The sequence below is a fragment of the Vipera berus genome (assembly GCF_964194415.1).
Source record: "Vipera berus genome assembly, chromosome: 16".
Taxonomy (NCBI): Eukaryota; Metazoa; Chordata; class Lepidosauria; order Squamata; family Viperidae; genus Vipera; species Vipera berus.
The window spans coordinates 10,199,508-10,214,657 of record NC_138219.1 but is presented as its reverse complement, the minus strand read 5'-3'; the positions used below and the strand labels follow the sequence as shown (position 1 = coordinate 10,214,657).

The window sequence follows — 15,150 nt, the reverse complement described above, 5'->3', positions numbered from 1 at the left end:
TGTGTGTGTGTGCGTGCGCGCAGAGGCCAGGACCCTTAGAGTTCCTCCTCAAGGCTCCAGCCACCTGTGGCTTGGGGTTCCCAAGCTTTTGGAGGTCCATAGCCAGGATCCCGTGACCCTACGTGGCCGGAGCAGAGCTGTATCCACAGAATCCTCACTCCCAGGCCACTTCAGCCACAGCCACTTTCGGGCCTGCCTGACTGGTGAGCCCAGCCTCCGCCACTCTGCCTGTTTTTAGAAAAGGGGAAAACAGAAGCGCAGAGGAGGAGGAAGAGTTCCTTTAGTTGGGGGCTCTTCTGTGGGAATAAAAGCAAGGCTGCCTTCTGTTTTGGGGAGCCTCTCCCCCCTCTGCAGCTGAAGAGGCTGGCAGGAGAGCAGGGGCCACCGTGGCCGGGGAGGAGGGAGGGAGGCTGCGAGGGACGCCTAGAAGCTACGGGGGACCAGTTCCCCCCAGGAGGGCTCAGACGTTGCTGATCCGCACACTCAGCGGGGCGCTTTCCCGCTCGGCTCTCCCCCGGAAGGATTCCTCCAGCTTCAGTTTTTCGGGGTCACCAAAACGCACAGTTTCGTGGAGGCAGCATGGAGGGGCCACCTTGATCACTTGCTCGAACAGGCTGAAGTCAGCCACGTACTTCCCGCTGGCTGAGAGAGAGATGACCGGGGTAAACTCGTAGCCCCATAGGATCTCCTCCGGCAGGTAAGAGGTGCGGACTTGGCAGGTGGCGCTGGTGGACTCCACGGTGCCGCTGAGGATGACCACCAGCTCAAAGTCGCCCTCCCCCGTGCTCAGGGCCAGGTCCCGGAAGGGGCTGCGCTCGTTCACCACGTGGTAGAAGATGAGCGGCAAGATGAGGAAGGGGCTGTCGGAAGACGTGTCCACTTGGAAGTCCACGTTGACCTGGTTCAGCCGGACATTCTCACCTTCCTTGGTGAGGTAGGTCTGAAGGAGTTTCCCCGTGACCTGGCAGCCGATCAAGAGGCTCTTCCGCATGTTGGCCACCCGGATCATCAGGCAGGTTTTGCCGTCGTGTTGAGCCACCACGGCGTTCTGGCTGAACTTGATGGTCTCGGCCCTCTTTTTGGGCCGAGCAATCTTGGCCAGGAAGGTGCCGGTGATGAAGATCTCCATGATGGTGGTGAGGACCAGCTGGCTGATGAGCAGGACGATGGCCAGCGGGCATTCCTCGCTGATGTAGCGGAAGCCATAGCCAATGGTCGTCTGGGACTCCAGGGAGAAAAGGAAGGCCCCGGTCAGCGTGTGGACCTGCATGACGCACGGCGTGTGGTTGGCTGGAGGGCTGAACTCCAGCAGGTCCCCGTGCAGCAGGGCCACCAGGTACCAGACGACCCCGAAGAGGAACCAGGTGCCGGCAAAGGAGGCCGAGAAGAGGACCAGCTTGTAGCGCCACTGCATGTCGATGAAGGTCGTCCAGAGGTCCTTCAGGTACAGGAAGCGCTTGTTCGTGATGTGCTCCATGCGCACGTTACTTCGTCCATCCTTGGTCATGACCCTCCTCTTCCGCAGCACTGGGCCAATCAGGGGGTGGCTGTCGGTTTGGGTGGTCTGGCTGTAGTACACCTTGGTGGCTGAGGTCATCTGGGCAGAGGAGAGAGCAAGAGGGAAAGAGGGGCAGGTAAGGAGGGCTCACACCAGAGGGATATGGGGGGGGAATCACACCTGCATTCGGGATGAACCACAAAAGAGCAGTAAATCCCCACAACTTCTGTCCCGGGGGGGGGGAGGGAGCATGAAATGGCACTCCTTGCCAACCCACTATTCTTCTGCAGCTCTACAGTCTTCTGACTTTTCTTGAGGGGCTCTTGACCCCCCTTTTCTATTACCCCACAGCCCCCCTCGTTCACAGTTTAATGGATTCCTAGCACTTTGACTTTATTGATATCCACCCCTCCTCCTCCTTCCTTCCCTGCATGTGAAGCCCAGTGAATTGTGGGGGAAAAACAAGGAGCTGAGTCTCCCCCTCCCTCCCTCCCTCCCTCTCACTCACACACAGAGTATGATGCCCATTGAATGGATTGTCCATTCTTCAAGCTCTCCCCCCCCCCTTTTAATCCTGTTCCCAGCAAAGAAGAAAATATCCTCCCGGTTGCTTGAAAAAGCCTTTTAACAATCAGTGAATGAACCACCATCCTGGGGGGTTTTTGTGGGAGGAAAGCAGCCCCCTCCACGGACCCCATTGTGCCTCTTCCCTTCCTAGAGCCACACCACGGAGGCCCCCTGCCCCTTGGCCAGAGCAAACTCCCAGTGGGCATCTGAGCCTTTATGGAGGGCGCCAGACGCCGTGAAGCTGCACCTGTTGGAACTCTGATTTTCTTTTCTGCCCAAAACAGTGCCTTCTCACCCTCACCCGCCCCCTGCCAATCCGGCCCCCACATGGCCCAAAGCGGTCCCTCAAAAGGCCCCATAAGTGGCTGCTGTTAACATCTTGGAGGCATTAAACATTAACTCAGTCTGCCTCAGCCTGCATTCATTAGGCAGGGAATGAGGCTGCCACAGTATGTAAAAGTTTACAGCCTGTTTTACAAGAAGAACATAATATATAACTATTTTTCCTCTAGAAAACCTGGCCAGGGCTTAATCTCCCGAAGATTGCCTTCTGCCTGAGATCCTGGCTGCCCCAGATCTGGATTGCCAAATAAATGGCCTCATGTTGTTTTCTAAGCACCTGGGATTTTCAGAGAGATGGATTTGGAAGGAGAGCGAAGGGGGGGGGGGAGTGCCAGCAAAATGCTCTCTGCTGAACCAGGGAGCGGGTTTTTTTTTGGGGGGGGGCTTACGCCTCTTTCTTAAGACTTCAGGCAGCTCCTGCCCGCCCCCCAATCTGGTGGTATCTGAGGAAGCCAACCAGCCACGCCTGGCATCCAGGAACTTTCTGAGGACGCCTTCCGAAGGCTGGGGAACAAACGCAGCAGCTCCTTCCTCGCCTTCAGCAAATGTGGTTAAACTGTAAACAGGGGTTGCCTTAAAAGCTGGTGCTGCACACACGTTTCTCCCTCCCGGGCAGCTGGGTAGCACTCAGAACAAGCATCAGCTTGTTAAAACTTGTGTTTGGGCATCGAGGGGTCTGGCCGGGGGCAGAGAACCCACCAAAGTGGGGCAAGGCCAGCCCACATCCCTCAGCCTCTCAGTCAAGGCTGGGCTGGACAATGTCCTGCATCCAAATGGCACTCAGAACAAGCATCAGCTTGTTAAAACTTGTGTTTGGGCATCGAGGGGTCTGGCCGGGGGCAGAGAACCCACCAAAGTGGGGCAAGGCCAGCCCACATCCCTCAGCCTCTCAGTCAAGGCTGGGCTGGACAATGTCCTGCATCCAAATGGCTCACCCTTTGCTTCCCAGACACTCTTGCGGCCGCACTGGCCCTGTGGAACTTTGGCAGCCTGGGATAATCATTCCCATCATGCTCAGCAGCCTGGCTGGCAGGTCAAGAATTGGGGAAACACAGGAGGTGCTTAAATACCAACCAGGCTACCAACCGGTGCAGCCGAACGGTGGAGCGTTACAGCTGCAGTGCCAGTTGGGCATCTTGTAGGGCTGCTGCAGGCCAGGCTGGGGGTTTCTCGGCCCCCAACTCCAATGGGACGCATGGGGTATCTGCCAGCTTAGGCCTTTCCCGGACATCAGCCCAAGGTCCGCCTCCATTGGCTGCAGTTGGTGAGGAAAGGGTTTTGTAGCCCTGCTCCCCTCCCTCTGGCCAATCGACCCCCTTTCTCCAGCCCCCAACGCTCTCTCCTGGGATACGGCTAGCCACATCCGTCCCTTCCATTGGCTCGGGCCCATTGCAAGGCCCAGGACGGGAGGGCAATGTGGGCCGAGGCTCCCCACTGGACCTCTGCAGATATTGGAAACCGCCAAGCTCAGTTGGCTGGATCCGGCCAGGCTTGTGGGGAGGGGGAAGAGATGGGGGGGAGTGAAAGCATTTGACTGTTTGGTAAGAAGAGCAGGCAGGACAGAAGCCCCATTGTCTGCCCCCCAGGAGAAGGCCTGAATGGAGCTTGCAAGAGACAAAAAGCGCTTTGAGAAGCCAGCTCGTTAGTATGCGAGGGGCAGTCGCGGTCTTCTCTCCTTGGCTCCCCTTCCCTCCTCTCTTGCCCACCCCAGAGGGCATGAGTCCTGCCACCGGAGCTCCTCTGGCCGTGTTCATGGCACCCCCCCTGGATTCACCTGTTCTGACCCCCACTCACTGCCAGCACAGGGGACACACCTGGGCCCTTGCCGCCTGCGCCTCTCTGCTTGCCAAGTGTGATGGGGGGGGCTTGGATTCCCCCCCTGCGGGAGGTCCAGGAAGAGCCAAGCTTACCACGTCGCCCAGTTCCCCTTCAGCTCCGCTTCGGAGTCTCTTGGGCGCTTCCGCGGCTCTTTTGGAGTTGGGGGCTTCTGGGCTGTGGCCGGTTCCTCCACCTCTCAGGGAAGCCAGGCGCACGCTTGCCTCACTCGGCCAAATCAATGCTTCACGCTGTTTAAATGATCTTAGCTTCCCCTAAAGTCAGGCAGGAAATCCGCAAAAAAACCCCTAAACCCCCAGTAGTTTTGCCTTATTTTAGTAGGAAAGAGAACGCTCCCCAGAATTTACACTCAGATATACAAAATACAAATACTCCTGGCCTTGGCATCCCTGCTCTGTCCGCCGCAACCTTTGCCCTGGCAAGGCAAAATGAAATGATTAAATTAGCTGCCTTGAGGCTACAAAATTTATCCAGGGAAAAAGAGGCGGCCTCGGGACTCGACCTCACCCCAGAATGCTGACAGAGAAAGACATCTTTTTTCCCAAAGGAGGAGAAATTTCAGGAAAGAGACCCTTTGCGTGAGGGTGAAGATTGGTTATCAAGAAAGACCAGCAGGGCAGCAAGAGAGCGTCTGAATGTGGCCCACCTGGAGGGTTTCCGGCTGGGAAGTGCCACGGCATCACTTAGGAAAGAATTTTGCAAAGCGGAGAGTTGGAATCAGAGACCTTGCGACTTCAGAGGGCTGCCTGGACGTCTCTGCCTGCCAAAATCCTCTCTCTGCTGCCTTCCTTCCACTTCTCTTTCTCCCTTTAACCACCACACACCCCTATTTTCTTCAGAGGACCCCCGTCCCCCTGTGGAAGGAGTGGCACCTTTCAAAAAGGGTCACCAAACCCAGACCAGGAGTTCAGCCCCAAAGCATCACCTTTTGGCACCTGTGGAGGTTTTTGGTCTTCTATTTTTGGGAAAGCCCAGCTGCGGGGTGGGGGGTGGGGGGCAATGCCTCTCCCCATCTAATTCCAGACAGAGAACTCAGGGCGGTGAGATTCCCTGCAAAGGTTTTGGGTTTCCCACATGGAACATCCGTGCGTGTCTCTTCTTCCACCCCTCCCTCAGGGAGCGGGATCTGAGCCCCTGGGAGGGATGACCTTGCTGAAAGACGAGGGGAAGGGAGAGACGTTTGTCCCCCAAGAAGGACCAAGGCAGGCACAGCTTGCTACGACCATCTAAAACAGAGAATTTTGTGCTTTTGTGCTGGTTGCCTTCATCACTATCACCTGCTGAAACTCCAGAAGGGACTACTTAGCAAACCCCCCACCATCACTCCGTCAGAAATGCCAGCAAGAGGGGGCCCGACCTGGGGGATGGGGGGCATTTTGAACCCTCCCATGTCCTCCTGTCCACGTTCAAGGCTAGACCGCCTTACCTTGAGCTTGGACTGCAAACTGGGGGACTCTCACCTCGAGAGACCTTCTCTCAGCACCCGCCTGATCAGGTTCTCCAACCGGCCGGTGGGCGAGTCCTTCTCCCCACAGGGCTGGAGGCGCAGAGGCTGCCAGGCTGCGCAGATCGTGGGGAAAAGAGGTGAGGCGCTTCCAGCATCAAATCAGCGTCGTCCTGCTCTGCAAGGCTGAGCCTCCCCCGTGGATTTTATGCCTCCTTTTCCCCCTCTCTGCGCCAGACAAAAGTTTGTTCAACTTCAAGTGAATGAAAGGATTATTTTTTTAAAGGAGGGGGCAGCTGAGGGAGGCAACTGACGTCCTCAGCTGGCCTATCAGTCGAGAGCCTTGCCAGAAATTGTGGAGAATGGAGAAGCAGAGGAGGAGGAAAAAGTGGAGAGTGAGAAAGAAAGGAAAAAAGGGACAGAAAAAGAAAGAAGGGAGAGAGGACTTGGCCATGGACCGGAGGGGAGGGGAGGGGGGGAGGGGCCCCCACTGGAAAAGCCAGGGGGTTAAAGTTTTAGTAGAGAGTTAATGAGGTGGAAATCAAGGCTCTCCATCCATGCTAAGGGTCACAAGGCAAGGCGGGCAGTGGCGGTGCAGCGGCCAGGCAGGACAGCAGGAGGAGGAAGTAGGCAGCAGGACAGCCAGAGAGACCAATAGGCTTTACAAGCCACTTCCCCTCTGCTTGCAGGGGGCCGTTCATCTCTGTCCAGGCGCCTTTGCTGGCGATGACAGCCGCCCCACAGGATGAGCATATAGCTGGGGGGCGGGGGGGCTGGGACTTCTGCGCACTTTGGGTCAATTCAGGCAGAGCCCTGCCTGCTTCTCCTTCCTGCTCTGCCACCCGCCCCAGTGGAGAGAGAGGCTGAACCTGCCTGGGACCGCCCTCCCTGTGTGCAGCCCCCGCCCCACAGGGGGCCTCCCCCCACTGCTCCCCACAAGCCAGAGTGAGCAGGAGCATCAGAGAAGGCTTCAAGTCTACAGGAAGGAGTTCATCTGGGTGGGAGCAGAGCGCCCACGTTCAGGGGGCTCCAAAGTCCTCGTTGCCTAGTCTGGAGCAGAGGGACCCCCAGGGGCCACTGCCCTGACTGGAGGCTGCAGAGCGTCTGGGAGCCCTTCCAGGCCCTCAGCAGGTCCTGCGCCCTCTGCCTGTAAAGCAGGGAACTGCTGGGGTGAGAAGGCAATGCAGGCCCAGCGCCTGACCTTACCAAGCAAAGACCTGACCCAGTTGGGTGGGGAAGCGGTTGGGGTGTTCTTGATGTGTTTCTCACACGATATATTTGCTGTTATCATTGATGTGCTATGCCGCCTTCTCTCGTGGGTTCCGCCCATCTTGGAACTGGCAGCTAAGCAACTGGATCAGTATATCCCCTGCGTGAGAGGAGCAGCTGGCCTCATCCTTCCTTGCTCTGCACAGCACCAGAGACCCTTTGGGTGTCCGGGGAGAATCGGGACCTTTTTCTGCCTTTGCCGTAGGAAACATTTTAAGCAAAAGTAACAGAGGATGCTGGGTGCAGCCATCTCACTGGACCCCCGTGCCTGAACACCTTTGTGGACAGGAACCAAATACTTCCAGTGAAAAACAGACTCTTCTTTAAATTAGGTGTTTTGGAAGCAAAAAGAGGGGAATTGCAATTCCTTTTTCCTGAATACTTTCTCAACTTCTCAGGCAAGCCCTCAGCCGCGGGATTTACCAGCGCTCTCCTACCCAAGCATTAACCCAATCCAACTCCACGACATTTTTTCAGGATCAGCCCAGGCTGACTAGGAGCTGTAGGGCAGCGCTGAGTTGGTGTCCCTCAGCAAGGACCCCTAAGGGCCACAGTTTGGGCAATGGGCCCTTGAAGTACTCAACCTCCCCTTGACCCCAATCACTGCTTTGGGTCAAAAGTTGGCATTGCTTCCATCACAGGCTGACCGTCCTTTTTTGCTTTGTGAGGGTCCTGCAAAGAAGATCCTCCCCCCTCCCACCCAGACCTCCCGCCTGGGCAGGCTGTGGGTGAGGGAAGGCTGCAGTCAGGAAAGCCCCATGGCCCAGGGGCCGAGGAACATCACTTTCCAAGGCAATATCTAGTCTCAACTCCCCAGATCCAAAAAATTTTAATTTTATTTTTTTTTAATTTTAATTCCATTTATATCCCGCCCTTCTCCAAAGACTCAGGGTGGCTTACAAGCTTAGCAGTAGCTAATAATAATAATAATAATAATAATAATAATAATAATAATAATAATAATAATAATAATAATAATAATAATAATAATAATAATAATAATAATAATGGAAGGCGAATCAGCTGCCTTTCTGCCTCTTTTAAGAGATGCCTCTTTCTCTTCCTTGTCTTGCATAGCTGGCAGGAGGCTATGCCAACTGGTGATTATGTCAGCTGGGAAGCATGGGTCTGGAGCTTTACTTGAGACCAATTGCCAGCAAGGACCCTGCTCCCCTCCATTGCCTGCTGGTCGAGGGATCTGTACACCGCAGGTTTTCACGCGCATCCCTGTGCAATTTCAGCATCCCAGCCGGAGGACGTCCAGAGCAGTTGCCTTGGTGACGGTAGGGAAGAAAGGCTGCCTGGGAAGGGGGTAGATGACACACATCGGGAGGGAGGGAGAGGAAGGGAGATCTGGCTCGGAGCTGAGCTAAATTTAGGAGGAGGAGGAGGAGGAGGAGGAGGAGGAGGAGGAGGAAGCAGGCCCGGGCGTCTGGTTCCGGGCTTCACCCCAGGCCAGGAATGTCCTGTGGGCGGCGGACGAGATGAGTGTGCGAGGCGGGGCCGCTGCAATCGCCCAGTCCGGAGCGCGGAGCCGTTTCAGCACCAGCAGGTGAGGACAGCTCCCCCGTTGCTGGCGCGGTAGGGGAGGGGGAGGGGAGGCTGGGGTCCCCGGCAGAGAGGCGGCTCTGCCCGAACGGGGGGCTTGCATGTCGGTCCTTCCTGTTCCGGGGGCTTCTGAGGTCCCCCGATTCGATGGAGCCTTCTTTTCAGGAATCAGGGACAGCTGAGGTCTGGCACCTTCTGGTGTGTCCTTCACTGGAATAGCAATCCTGTTGGATAGGCCGTGTTTGGTGAAATTTGGGGTAGGGGGTAGGATTTGGTGTACTCCCCCTAAAGTGTGTTGGGCTTGCAAAACAGCCTTGTGGAGTAGGAACAGGAAAAGCAAAGGTTGTGCTTGAGAAAAACCTGCAGTCTATGAACTTTACCAGGCTTTCTTTTCCATGTGGATGTCAACATAGTTATCGCTATTCATCTCATTTCCTAATAAGAACATCCTTAGGCTAAATAAATGATATTTCACTCAAACTCAGGAGACGCCTCCGGAGCCAGAGAGATTTGACCTGCAGATGGGACTATGCCTGCAGACTCAGCTCAGCAGAGGGATCATTTTGTGGGCTCCTGGCACGAGGGTTGAGTGTGTGGGACCCCCAGTGGCCAGTAGGACCCCCACCCAGGCCCTTTGTCCTCCAGGGGGAGAACAAGGTGCCTCAGCTAACCACTGCCTTCTTTTCTGACACACGAGGGCAGGGATGGGACCAGTAGGGCTGGAAGATCAGTGGGCTTGAGGTTGGGGACCCTGAAGAGCCGCCAACCTCCCTCTACCCAAAAGCACATTTCTGTTCCCTTTCTCTGACGGAACATGTGGCATGGAGGCCTGTCACTCAACAAGTTTACACCTGCCAACTCATTCCCTGCCCTCGAGGAGAAGGGGAGATAAATAGGGCTTCATGAATATCCTCCCCCCTCCAGCCCAGGAAAAAGGGAAATGGACCTGACTAGGGCAGAGAACAGGCCCTTGTCCCCACAGCAGTTCCCAAGCAGGTTCTCTTCCAAGGTCCCTGAAGAGGAGGAGGAGAAGCTGAAAACATTCCCCAGGCTCCCCCCCTCCGCTCCACCCCATCAAAGCAGGACTGCCCTCTTTCTCCTCCGTGGGTTTGCCCAGTTTCCACTTTATGAAACCAGCCATTTTTCCTGCACAAGAAGCTTGTCTAAAAGCAGGTGCTGTTCCTCCCATCCAGAGTCTGTGACCCAGCAGAGTCTCTAGATAAGCCAAGTTCAAGGAGGAGAGACAAAATCTCTTCCTGTCAGCCCAGTTCTCTCTTTTTCTCTCCCCCTGAATCTTCCAAGCTGGCTCAAGGGTCGCTGGCCTCCCAAGGAAACAGCCCAGAGAATATTTACAGAGGAGAACCTTTGCTCATTTTAATGGCACGACATCGATCAGTTTCACAGTGTGGGCACTGCTCAAAAATAGCCCGCCTGCTAATTGGGGAAGGCCCTCTGGGTATTCTCTTGGCTGCTGGAGGTGCCCTCCGCCGTCCCTTCTCCTACTTGCCTTGTGGGAATTGTGGTGGCAAGGGACGGCCCTGCAGCAGAGCAGCCTAGCCTAGCTCCTGGAGAACAACAGACTGAGCAAACATTTTAAGCCTCCTCCCCGCCCCGAGACCCTTAGTCGCTGTCTGGATTTGCTCTTTGCTCTGCCTCTGCTCTGGACTCCCAAACCATTTGCAGATTTTGAAATCCTCAGCAAAGATGGACATTACAAAAGGACTGTGTGTACGCAAAGGGTGGGGTCTGCCTGTGTGTTCTGTTTGCTTGCAATTGTGCAAAGCGAACACTTAAATGGTCAGCTGAGGGGTCGGTGTTTTACACAGACCCAGACAGTGTGTTTCCAAGGGCAAAGTTCACCCTGCGGAGCCTCCTGGGAACATGGCCCAATATCCAGGCTCTGCTTCCCAGGTGGGTGTCCACAAAGAGGGCTCACCACCCCTCTTGTCACACACCCCAACCAGCCCAGCTGTGGGCTTTAAGACGTCTGCTCCCCAGAACTCAGTTTTGCCACGGAGAGATTCTTTCTCTGCACCGTCTGTGGGCTTTCCCCATGCCGTCCTCCTCATTCTGTGCTCTGGCCTGGGTTTCCTTGCAGATCTGGAGGCCGCCCGGCACTACGATGGCCAAAGACAACTCAGCTTTCTCTGCTTTGCCCAAGACCCCCATCTCTGAGGGCAAAGCAGCCCTTTCCTCACAGCCGGTTAAGTCGGCGGCCTTGCGGCGCCTGGGCGAGGGCCCTGAGAAGGCCGAGAAGAAGCGTGGGCGCCAGCGCTACGTGGAGAAGGATGGCAAGTGCAACGTCCAGCACGGGAACGTGCGAGAGACCTACCGCTATCTCACTGACATCTTCACCACGCTGGTGGACCTGAAGTGGCGCTTCAGCCTGCTGGTCTTCATCCTGGCCTACGCGGTCACCTGGCTCTTCTTTGGCCTCATCTGGTGGCTCATTGCCTACTGCCGGGGTGACCTGGACCACCTGGGGGATGACGCCTGGACCCCCTGCGTCAACAACCTCAATGGCTTCGTCTCGGCCTTTCTCTTCTCCATCGAGACCGAGACCACCATCGGCTACGGGCACCGGGTCATCACCGACCAGTGCCCCGAGGGCATCGTGCTGCTCCTCCTCCAGGCCATCCTGGGCTCCATGGTGAATGCCTTCATGGTGGGCTGCATGTTCGTCAAGATCTCCCAGCCCAACAAGCGGGCAGAGACGCTGGTCTTTTCCTCCCACGCCGTCATCTCGCTGCGGGATGACCACCTCTGCCTCATGTTCAGGGTGGGGGACCTGCGCAACTCCCACATCGTGGAGGCCTCCATCAGGGCCAAGCTGATCAAGTCCAAGCAGACCCAAGAAGGGGAGTTCATCCCCCTCAACCAGACGGACCTCAGCGTGGGGTTCGAGACAGGCGATGACCGCCTCTTCCTGGTCTCCCCGCTGATCATCAGCCACGAGATCAACGAGCACAGCCCCTTCTGGGAGGTGTCCAAGGAGCAGCTGCGGAAGGAGGAGTTTGAGGTCGTGGTCATCCTGGAAGGGATGGTGGAGGCCACAGGTACGGTGGGTGGGTGGGGGCTGTGGGGTCCCTGGGATCCCTGCTGGGGACACTGCCAAAAGAGGGGCTGGAGGGGGAAGGGAGGAGAGCTGGCCATAGAAAGCAACTTCAGCTCAGGTGTACCCTTTTCAAGTGAGGGGTTTTTGGCTTGGTTGCCCCCCCTGCCAGTCCTAGCCAGGTGCCTGGGGTGACCCGTGGCACATTCATACCCTCCATCAAGAAAGCTTTGGGAAGAGCCCCCAGCCTCAGATGGGTGTGAGAAGAAGGGTCCATCCCACTGGATTCAGGACAGCAAAATTAGGATTAGGTAGGTGCTTTAGAAACTAATAGATTAACTGGTAGCTCATGGAAGAGGCCAATGCTGCTCTTGACCTGCTCCCACCTACCCAGCGTCCCCAATTCCCTTGCAGGGATGACGTGCCAAGCCCGGAGCTCCTACCTGGTGGACGAGGTCCTGTGGGGACATCGGTTCATGTCGGTCCTCACCTTGGAGGATGGATTTTACGAGGTGGACTACAACAGCTTCCACCAGACCTTCGAGGTGCCCACCCCCAGCTGCAGCGCCCGGGAGATGGCGGAGGCTGCAGCTCGCATGGATGCCCACCTGTACTGGTCCATCCCCAGCCGGCTGGATGAGAAGGTGGAGGAGGGGACAGAGAAGGGGGACAAGGGGGACAAAGAGAGGAATGGGAACCTCACCAGCACTGAGAGTGAGTCCAAGGTCTAACAGGCCTCCGGACGGGCAGAGCGAGCCAGGAGGCCTGGGCGGTGGCACAAGGTGGCCAGAGGGAGCAGAGGAGCCATCTGAGCAAGCGAAGCTGCCCTCCGGCTGGTTTGGGCCTTGGGGTTATCAGCACAGACCGCAAAAGAGAAACGCAACCGAGCAGCTGTTCTTGAAAGTGCCCGCGTGCAGGGAAGGCGGCAACTGGAGCCATCGGGAGGCAACGTGGAACTGGAAACCATATTCAATGGGGGTCCAGACCCACTGCTAGGAAAGACGAGGCCCTTGGACGGCAGTGGTTCCCCACAGATGTGCCCATGTGGCTTTCTCAGCAGTGAGACCAAGGAGGCTTTGGCCTTTCCTGATTCCTGGGCTTCCTAGCTGAGCCCTGAGTCCAGGGGGTCTCCCATGCAAGTCCTAGCCAGACCTGACCCTACTTAGCTTCCCGAGCTCAGATGGGTGAGGAGACTCACAGTGCGACAAACGAGCAGCCTGGGGGCAACTGGGGGCTGACCAGGGAAGGTGTGAAGAGGTGGCTGCATGAACAAGGAGGCAGTGAAGACCACAGGTGAGGACCATGAATACTCTGGCTGCTCTCCTTGCCCCCCACACCTGCTCAGCTCCCCCGGCCCCCCAGCAGACTATGCTGTTTCAAAGCAGGCACTTTTTTGCACAAGGCAACTTTTTTAAAAAAACACTGCAGAGTTCGTTTTGGGCATGCCAAAGACCCCAGAGACCCGGGGGGGGGGGATGCAGGGAGAGATGTGACCCCAGCACAAAGCTGCTTTGATTAGCAAGTTTCTTCACCCAGCAGACCCGGCATGGCTGGCTGTTTCCCCCACAGGAGAAGAAAAGAGGGTGGGGGAAGCTTGATCTATCATATGGACTATATTGACATTCCATATTTTGAAATAAACCTTACCAGATGAGTTGTGTAGTCAAGGAATTGTGTGTCTGCATATATTTGCATATGAAAGCCCAAATAGGGTCATCCAGAATAGGTTTTAGAGTGCAGAAAACACAGAAAGGCTATCGAACATTTTAGGGCTCCCGTTGTACCTTGAAGCCTCAGTGCAGCCGATGACACCTGGAATTCATTTTACTTTCAAATTGTTAGCAACCATCACACTCGGGATTCCTCAGATCCTGAAGACCTTAAAGGGGTCTTTATCCCTTTTTTTCCTCCAGGAGCCCAAAGCAGTGGAGGTGACCTGGCTTCCTCGCGCCTGTGGCGGATTGGGGGGAGGGGGAGAAATGCCTCCCCAGCGCATGGAGCGAACGGCGCTCATCTCTTTTCCTCCCGCAGTGTTTTATGCTCCAAAGTAGGCAGATCTTTTTGGAAACTGACCTTCTTTGGCAAAGGAAGATGGTTTACAGGAGAGTTTATGCTGGAAAATGCACTGTGTGTGTGTTTGTGTGTGAGAGAGAAGCATTTTGAGAAGCCTTCACAACTGCTTTGCTGCCCTGCCCTGGCTAGGGAAGGGTAGTGCAGCTCCTCCCAGGGAGCCCCACAGCAAGAGAGGTCAGGCCAGAGAGCCATGATGGGACCAAAGTTTGGGGCTGGCCCCCCCCGGGCCCCAAAGCCCTTGCAAGGCGATTCTAGGCCTGGAGGGTCCGAACAACTCCCTCATGCTAGGCGCCTCTGTGAGCAAAAGGCCGCCCAGAGTCCACCTCACTTCTCCTTTGGGGGAACCAGACTGCCCCTTCAGATACTGTTCAGCAGTTTTTCCCCCAGCGCCCTCTTGATGCCCAGGAACTGCAACTTCCATAGTTCCCAGCCAGCCCGTTTAGAAGCTGCCGCCTTTCCCTGCTCTGCTAGATCTTGTGCCTCTTGCTTTTGGGGCTTCAGAAAACTTGACACCTCCAGGAAGTGACTCTAGAATGAAGGCTACTGCTAAGCTTGTAAGCCGCCCTGAGTCTTCGAAGAAGGGCGGGATATAAATGGAATTAAAAAACTCTGTGGTTCACATTTTTATTAAAGTCCCATTTGGCCCCGTGAACATTATTTTCAAGTTTGAGGGCTTCTCCCCTCCGTGCACTGGGAGGGCCCCAGTATGAATTTCAGCACCATCAGGTGCTCCTGGCTGGGCAGGTCTCACCCTCTTCCCTCCGAGCCAGGCAGCGAAGCGCAGAAGTAAGTACAAGTGCAGAAGATGCCCGGTGGGATGCCAGGAACCCAAAGCTGCTCTCTCCGGGTAGGCACTGAGCTGTGGCCACAGCCTGGCGTTTCCTGCTGGCAACGGAATTTGGAAGGGGAGCCAAGTCAGGGTCTCCCCCTTGCATGCACACACAACACAAATGACACAAAAATGACTTGCTTCCCTTGATGGCACCGCTGGTTTCCTAGAGAGGCCCAGAAGTGCCTGCTGGTACCGAGTGCTGGGGACAGAAACAAAGCCCCCCTGGCTGGTGGACACAGAGCTGCTCTTCTTCGAAAGCCGAAAGGCAGACATTGACCGCTCGGCAGACATTGACCGCTCGGCTGCCGGGCTCCTCTGCTGGGCGGCCTCCATGGTGCCCGGCTCCCCTGTTGGATTGCAGCCTGTTGCTGCGGCGTCTCCCTGTGCCTGTCAGGGACTCCGGCAGCAGTTTCTGCACCAGGAAACCAACGCCAGGGGAGGGGGAGGCTGAGATCCTCAGGAGGGTGGGCGTGGGGTGGAATGGTCCCCCTGATCCCTCAAAAGGGCTTCCTTTGACACAATCCGGGTGTTGGAAGATGGCTGCCCACTGCTCTGGGGCTCCCGGTGGGTCTCCAGGACAGCCATCCATCTCATGTCCTCAGCTTCTCTGGGAGGAGGCCGACTCCTTCCGGTTGTCTTCCCCCCCTGGGGGAGGGGGGAGGAGTAGAGAGCTCCCAAAAGCCTCCAAG

At 56.3% G+C, this 15,150-nt stretch overlaps 2 protein-coding genes across 2 annotated transcripts; one reads left to right on the top strand and one right to left on the bottom strand.

Moving 5' to 3' along the window:
- Positions 1–460: 460 nt before the first annotated feature.
- Positions 461–1,597, bottom strand: KCNJ10 (potassium inwardly rectifying channel subfamily J member 10; the record flags this gene model as incomplete). The annotated part of the gene is made up of 1 exon (XM_081340701.1): positions 461–1,597. The coding sequence occupies one exon, from the start codon at positions 1,595–1,597 to the stop codon at positions 461–463; it is 1,137 nt and encodes a 378-aa protein (XP_081196827.1).
- Positions 1,598–10,626: 9,029 nt separating this feature from the next.
- On the top strand, positions 10,627–12,287 carry KCNJ9 (potassium inwardly rectifying channel subfamily J member 9; the record flags this gene model as incomplete). The annotated part of the gene is made up of 2 exons (XM_081340691.1): positions 10,627–11,560; positions 11,971–12,287. The coding sequence occupies 2 exons, from the start codon at positions 10,627–10,629 to the stop codon at positions 12,285–12,287; spliced, it is 1,251 nt and encodes a 416-aa protein (XP_081196817.1).
- Between the last annotated feature and the right edge of the window lie 2,863 nt (positions 12,288–15,150).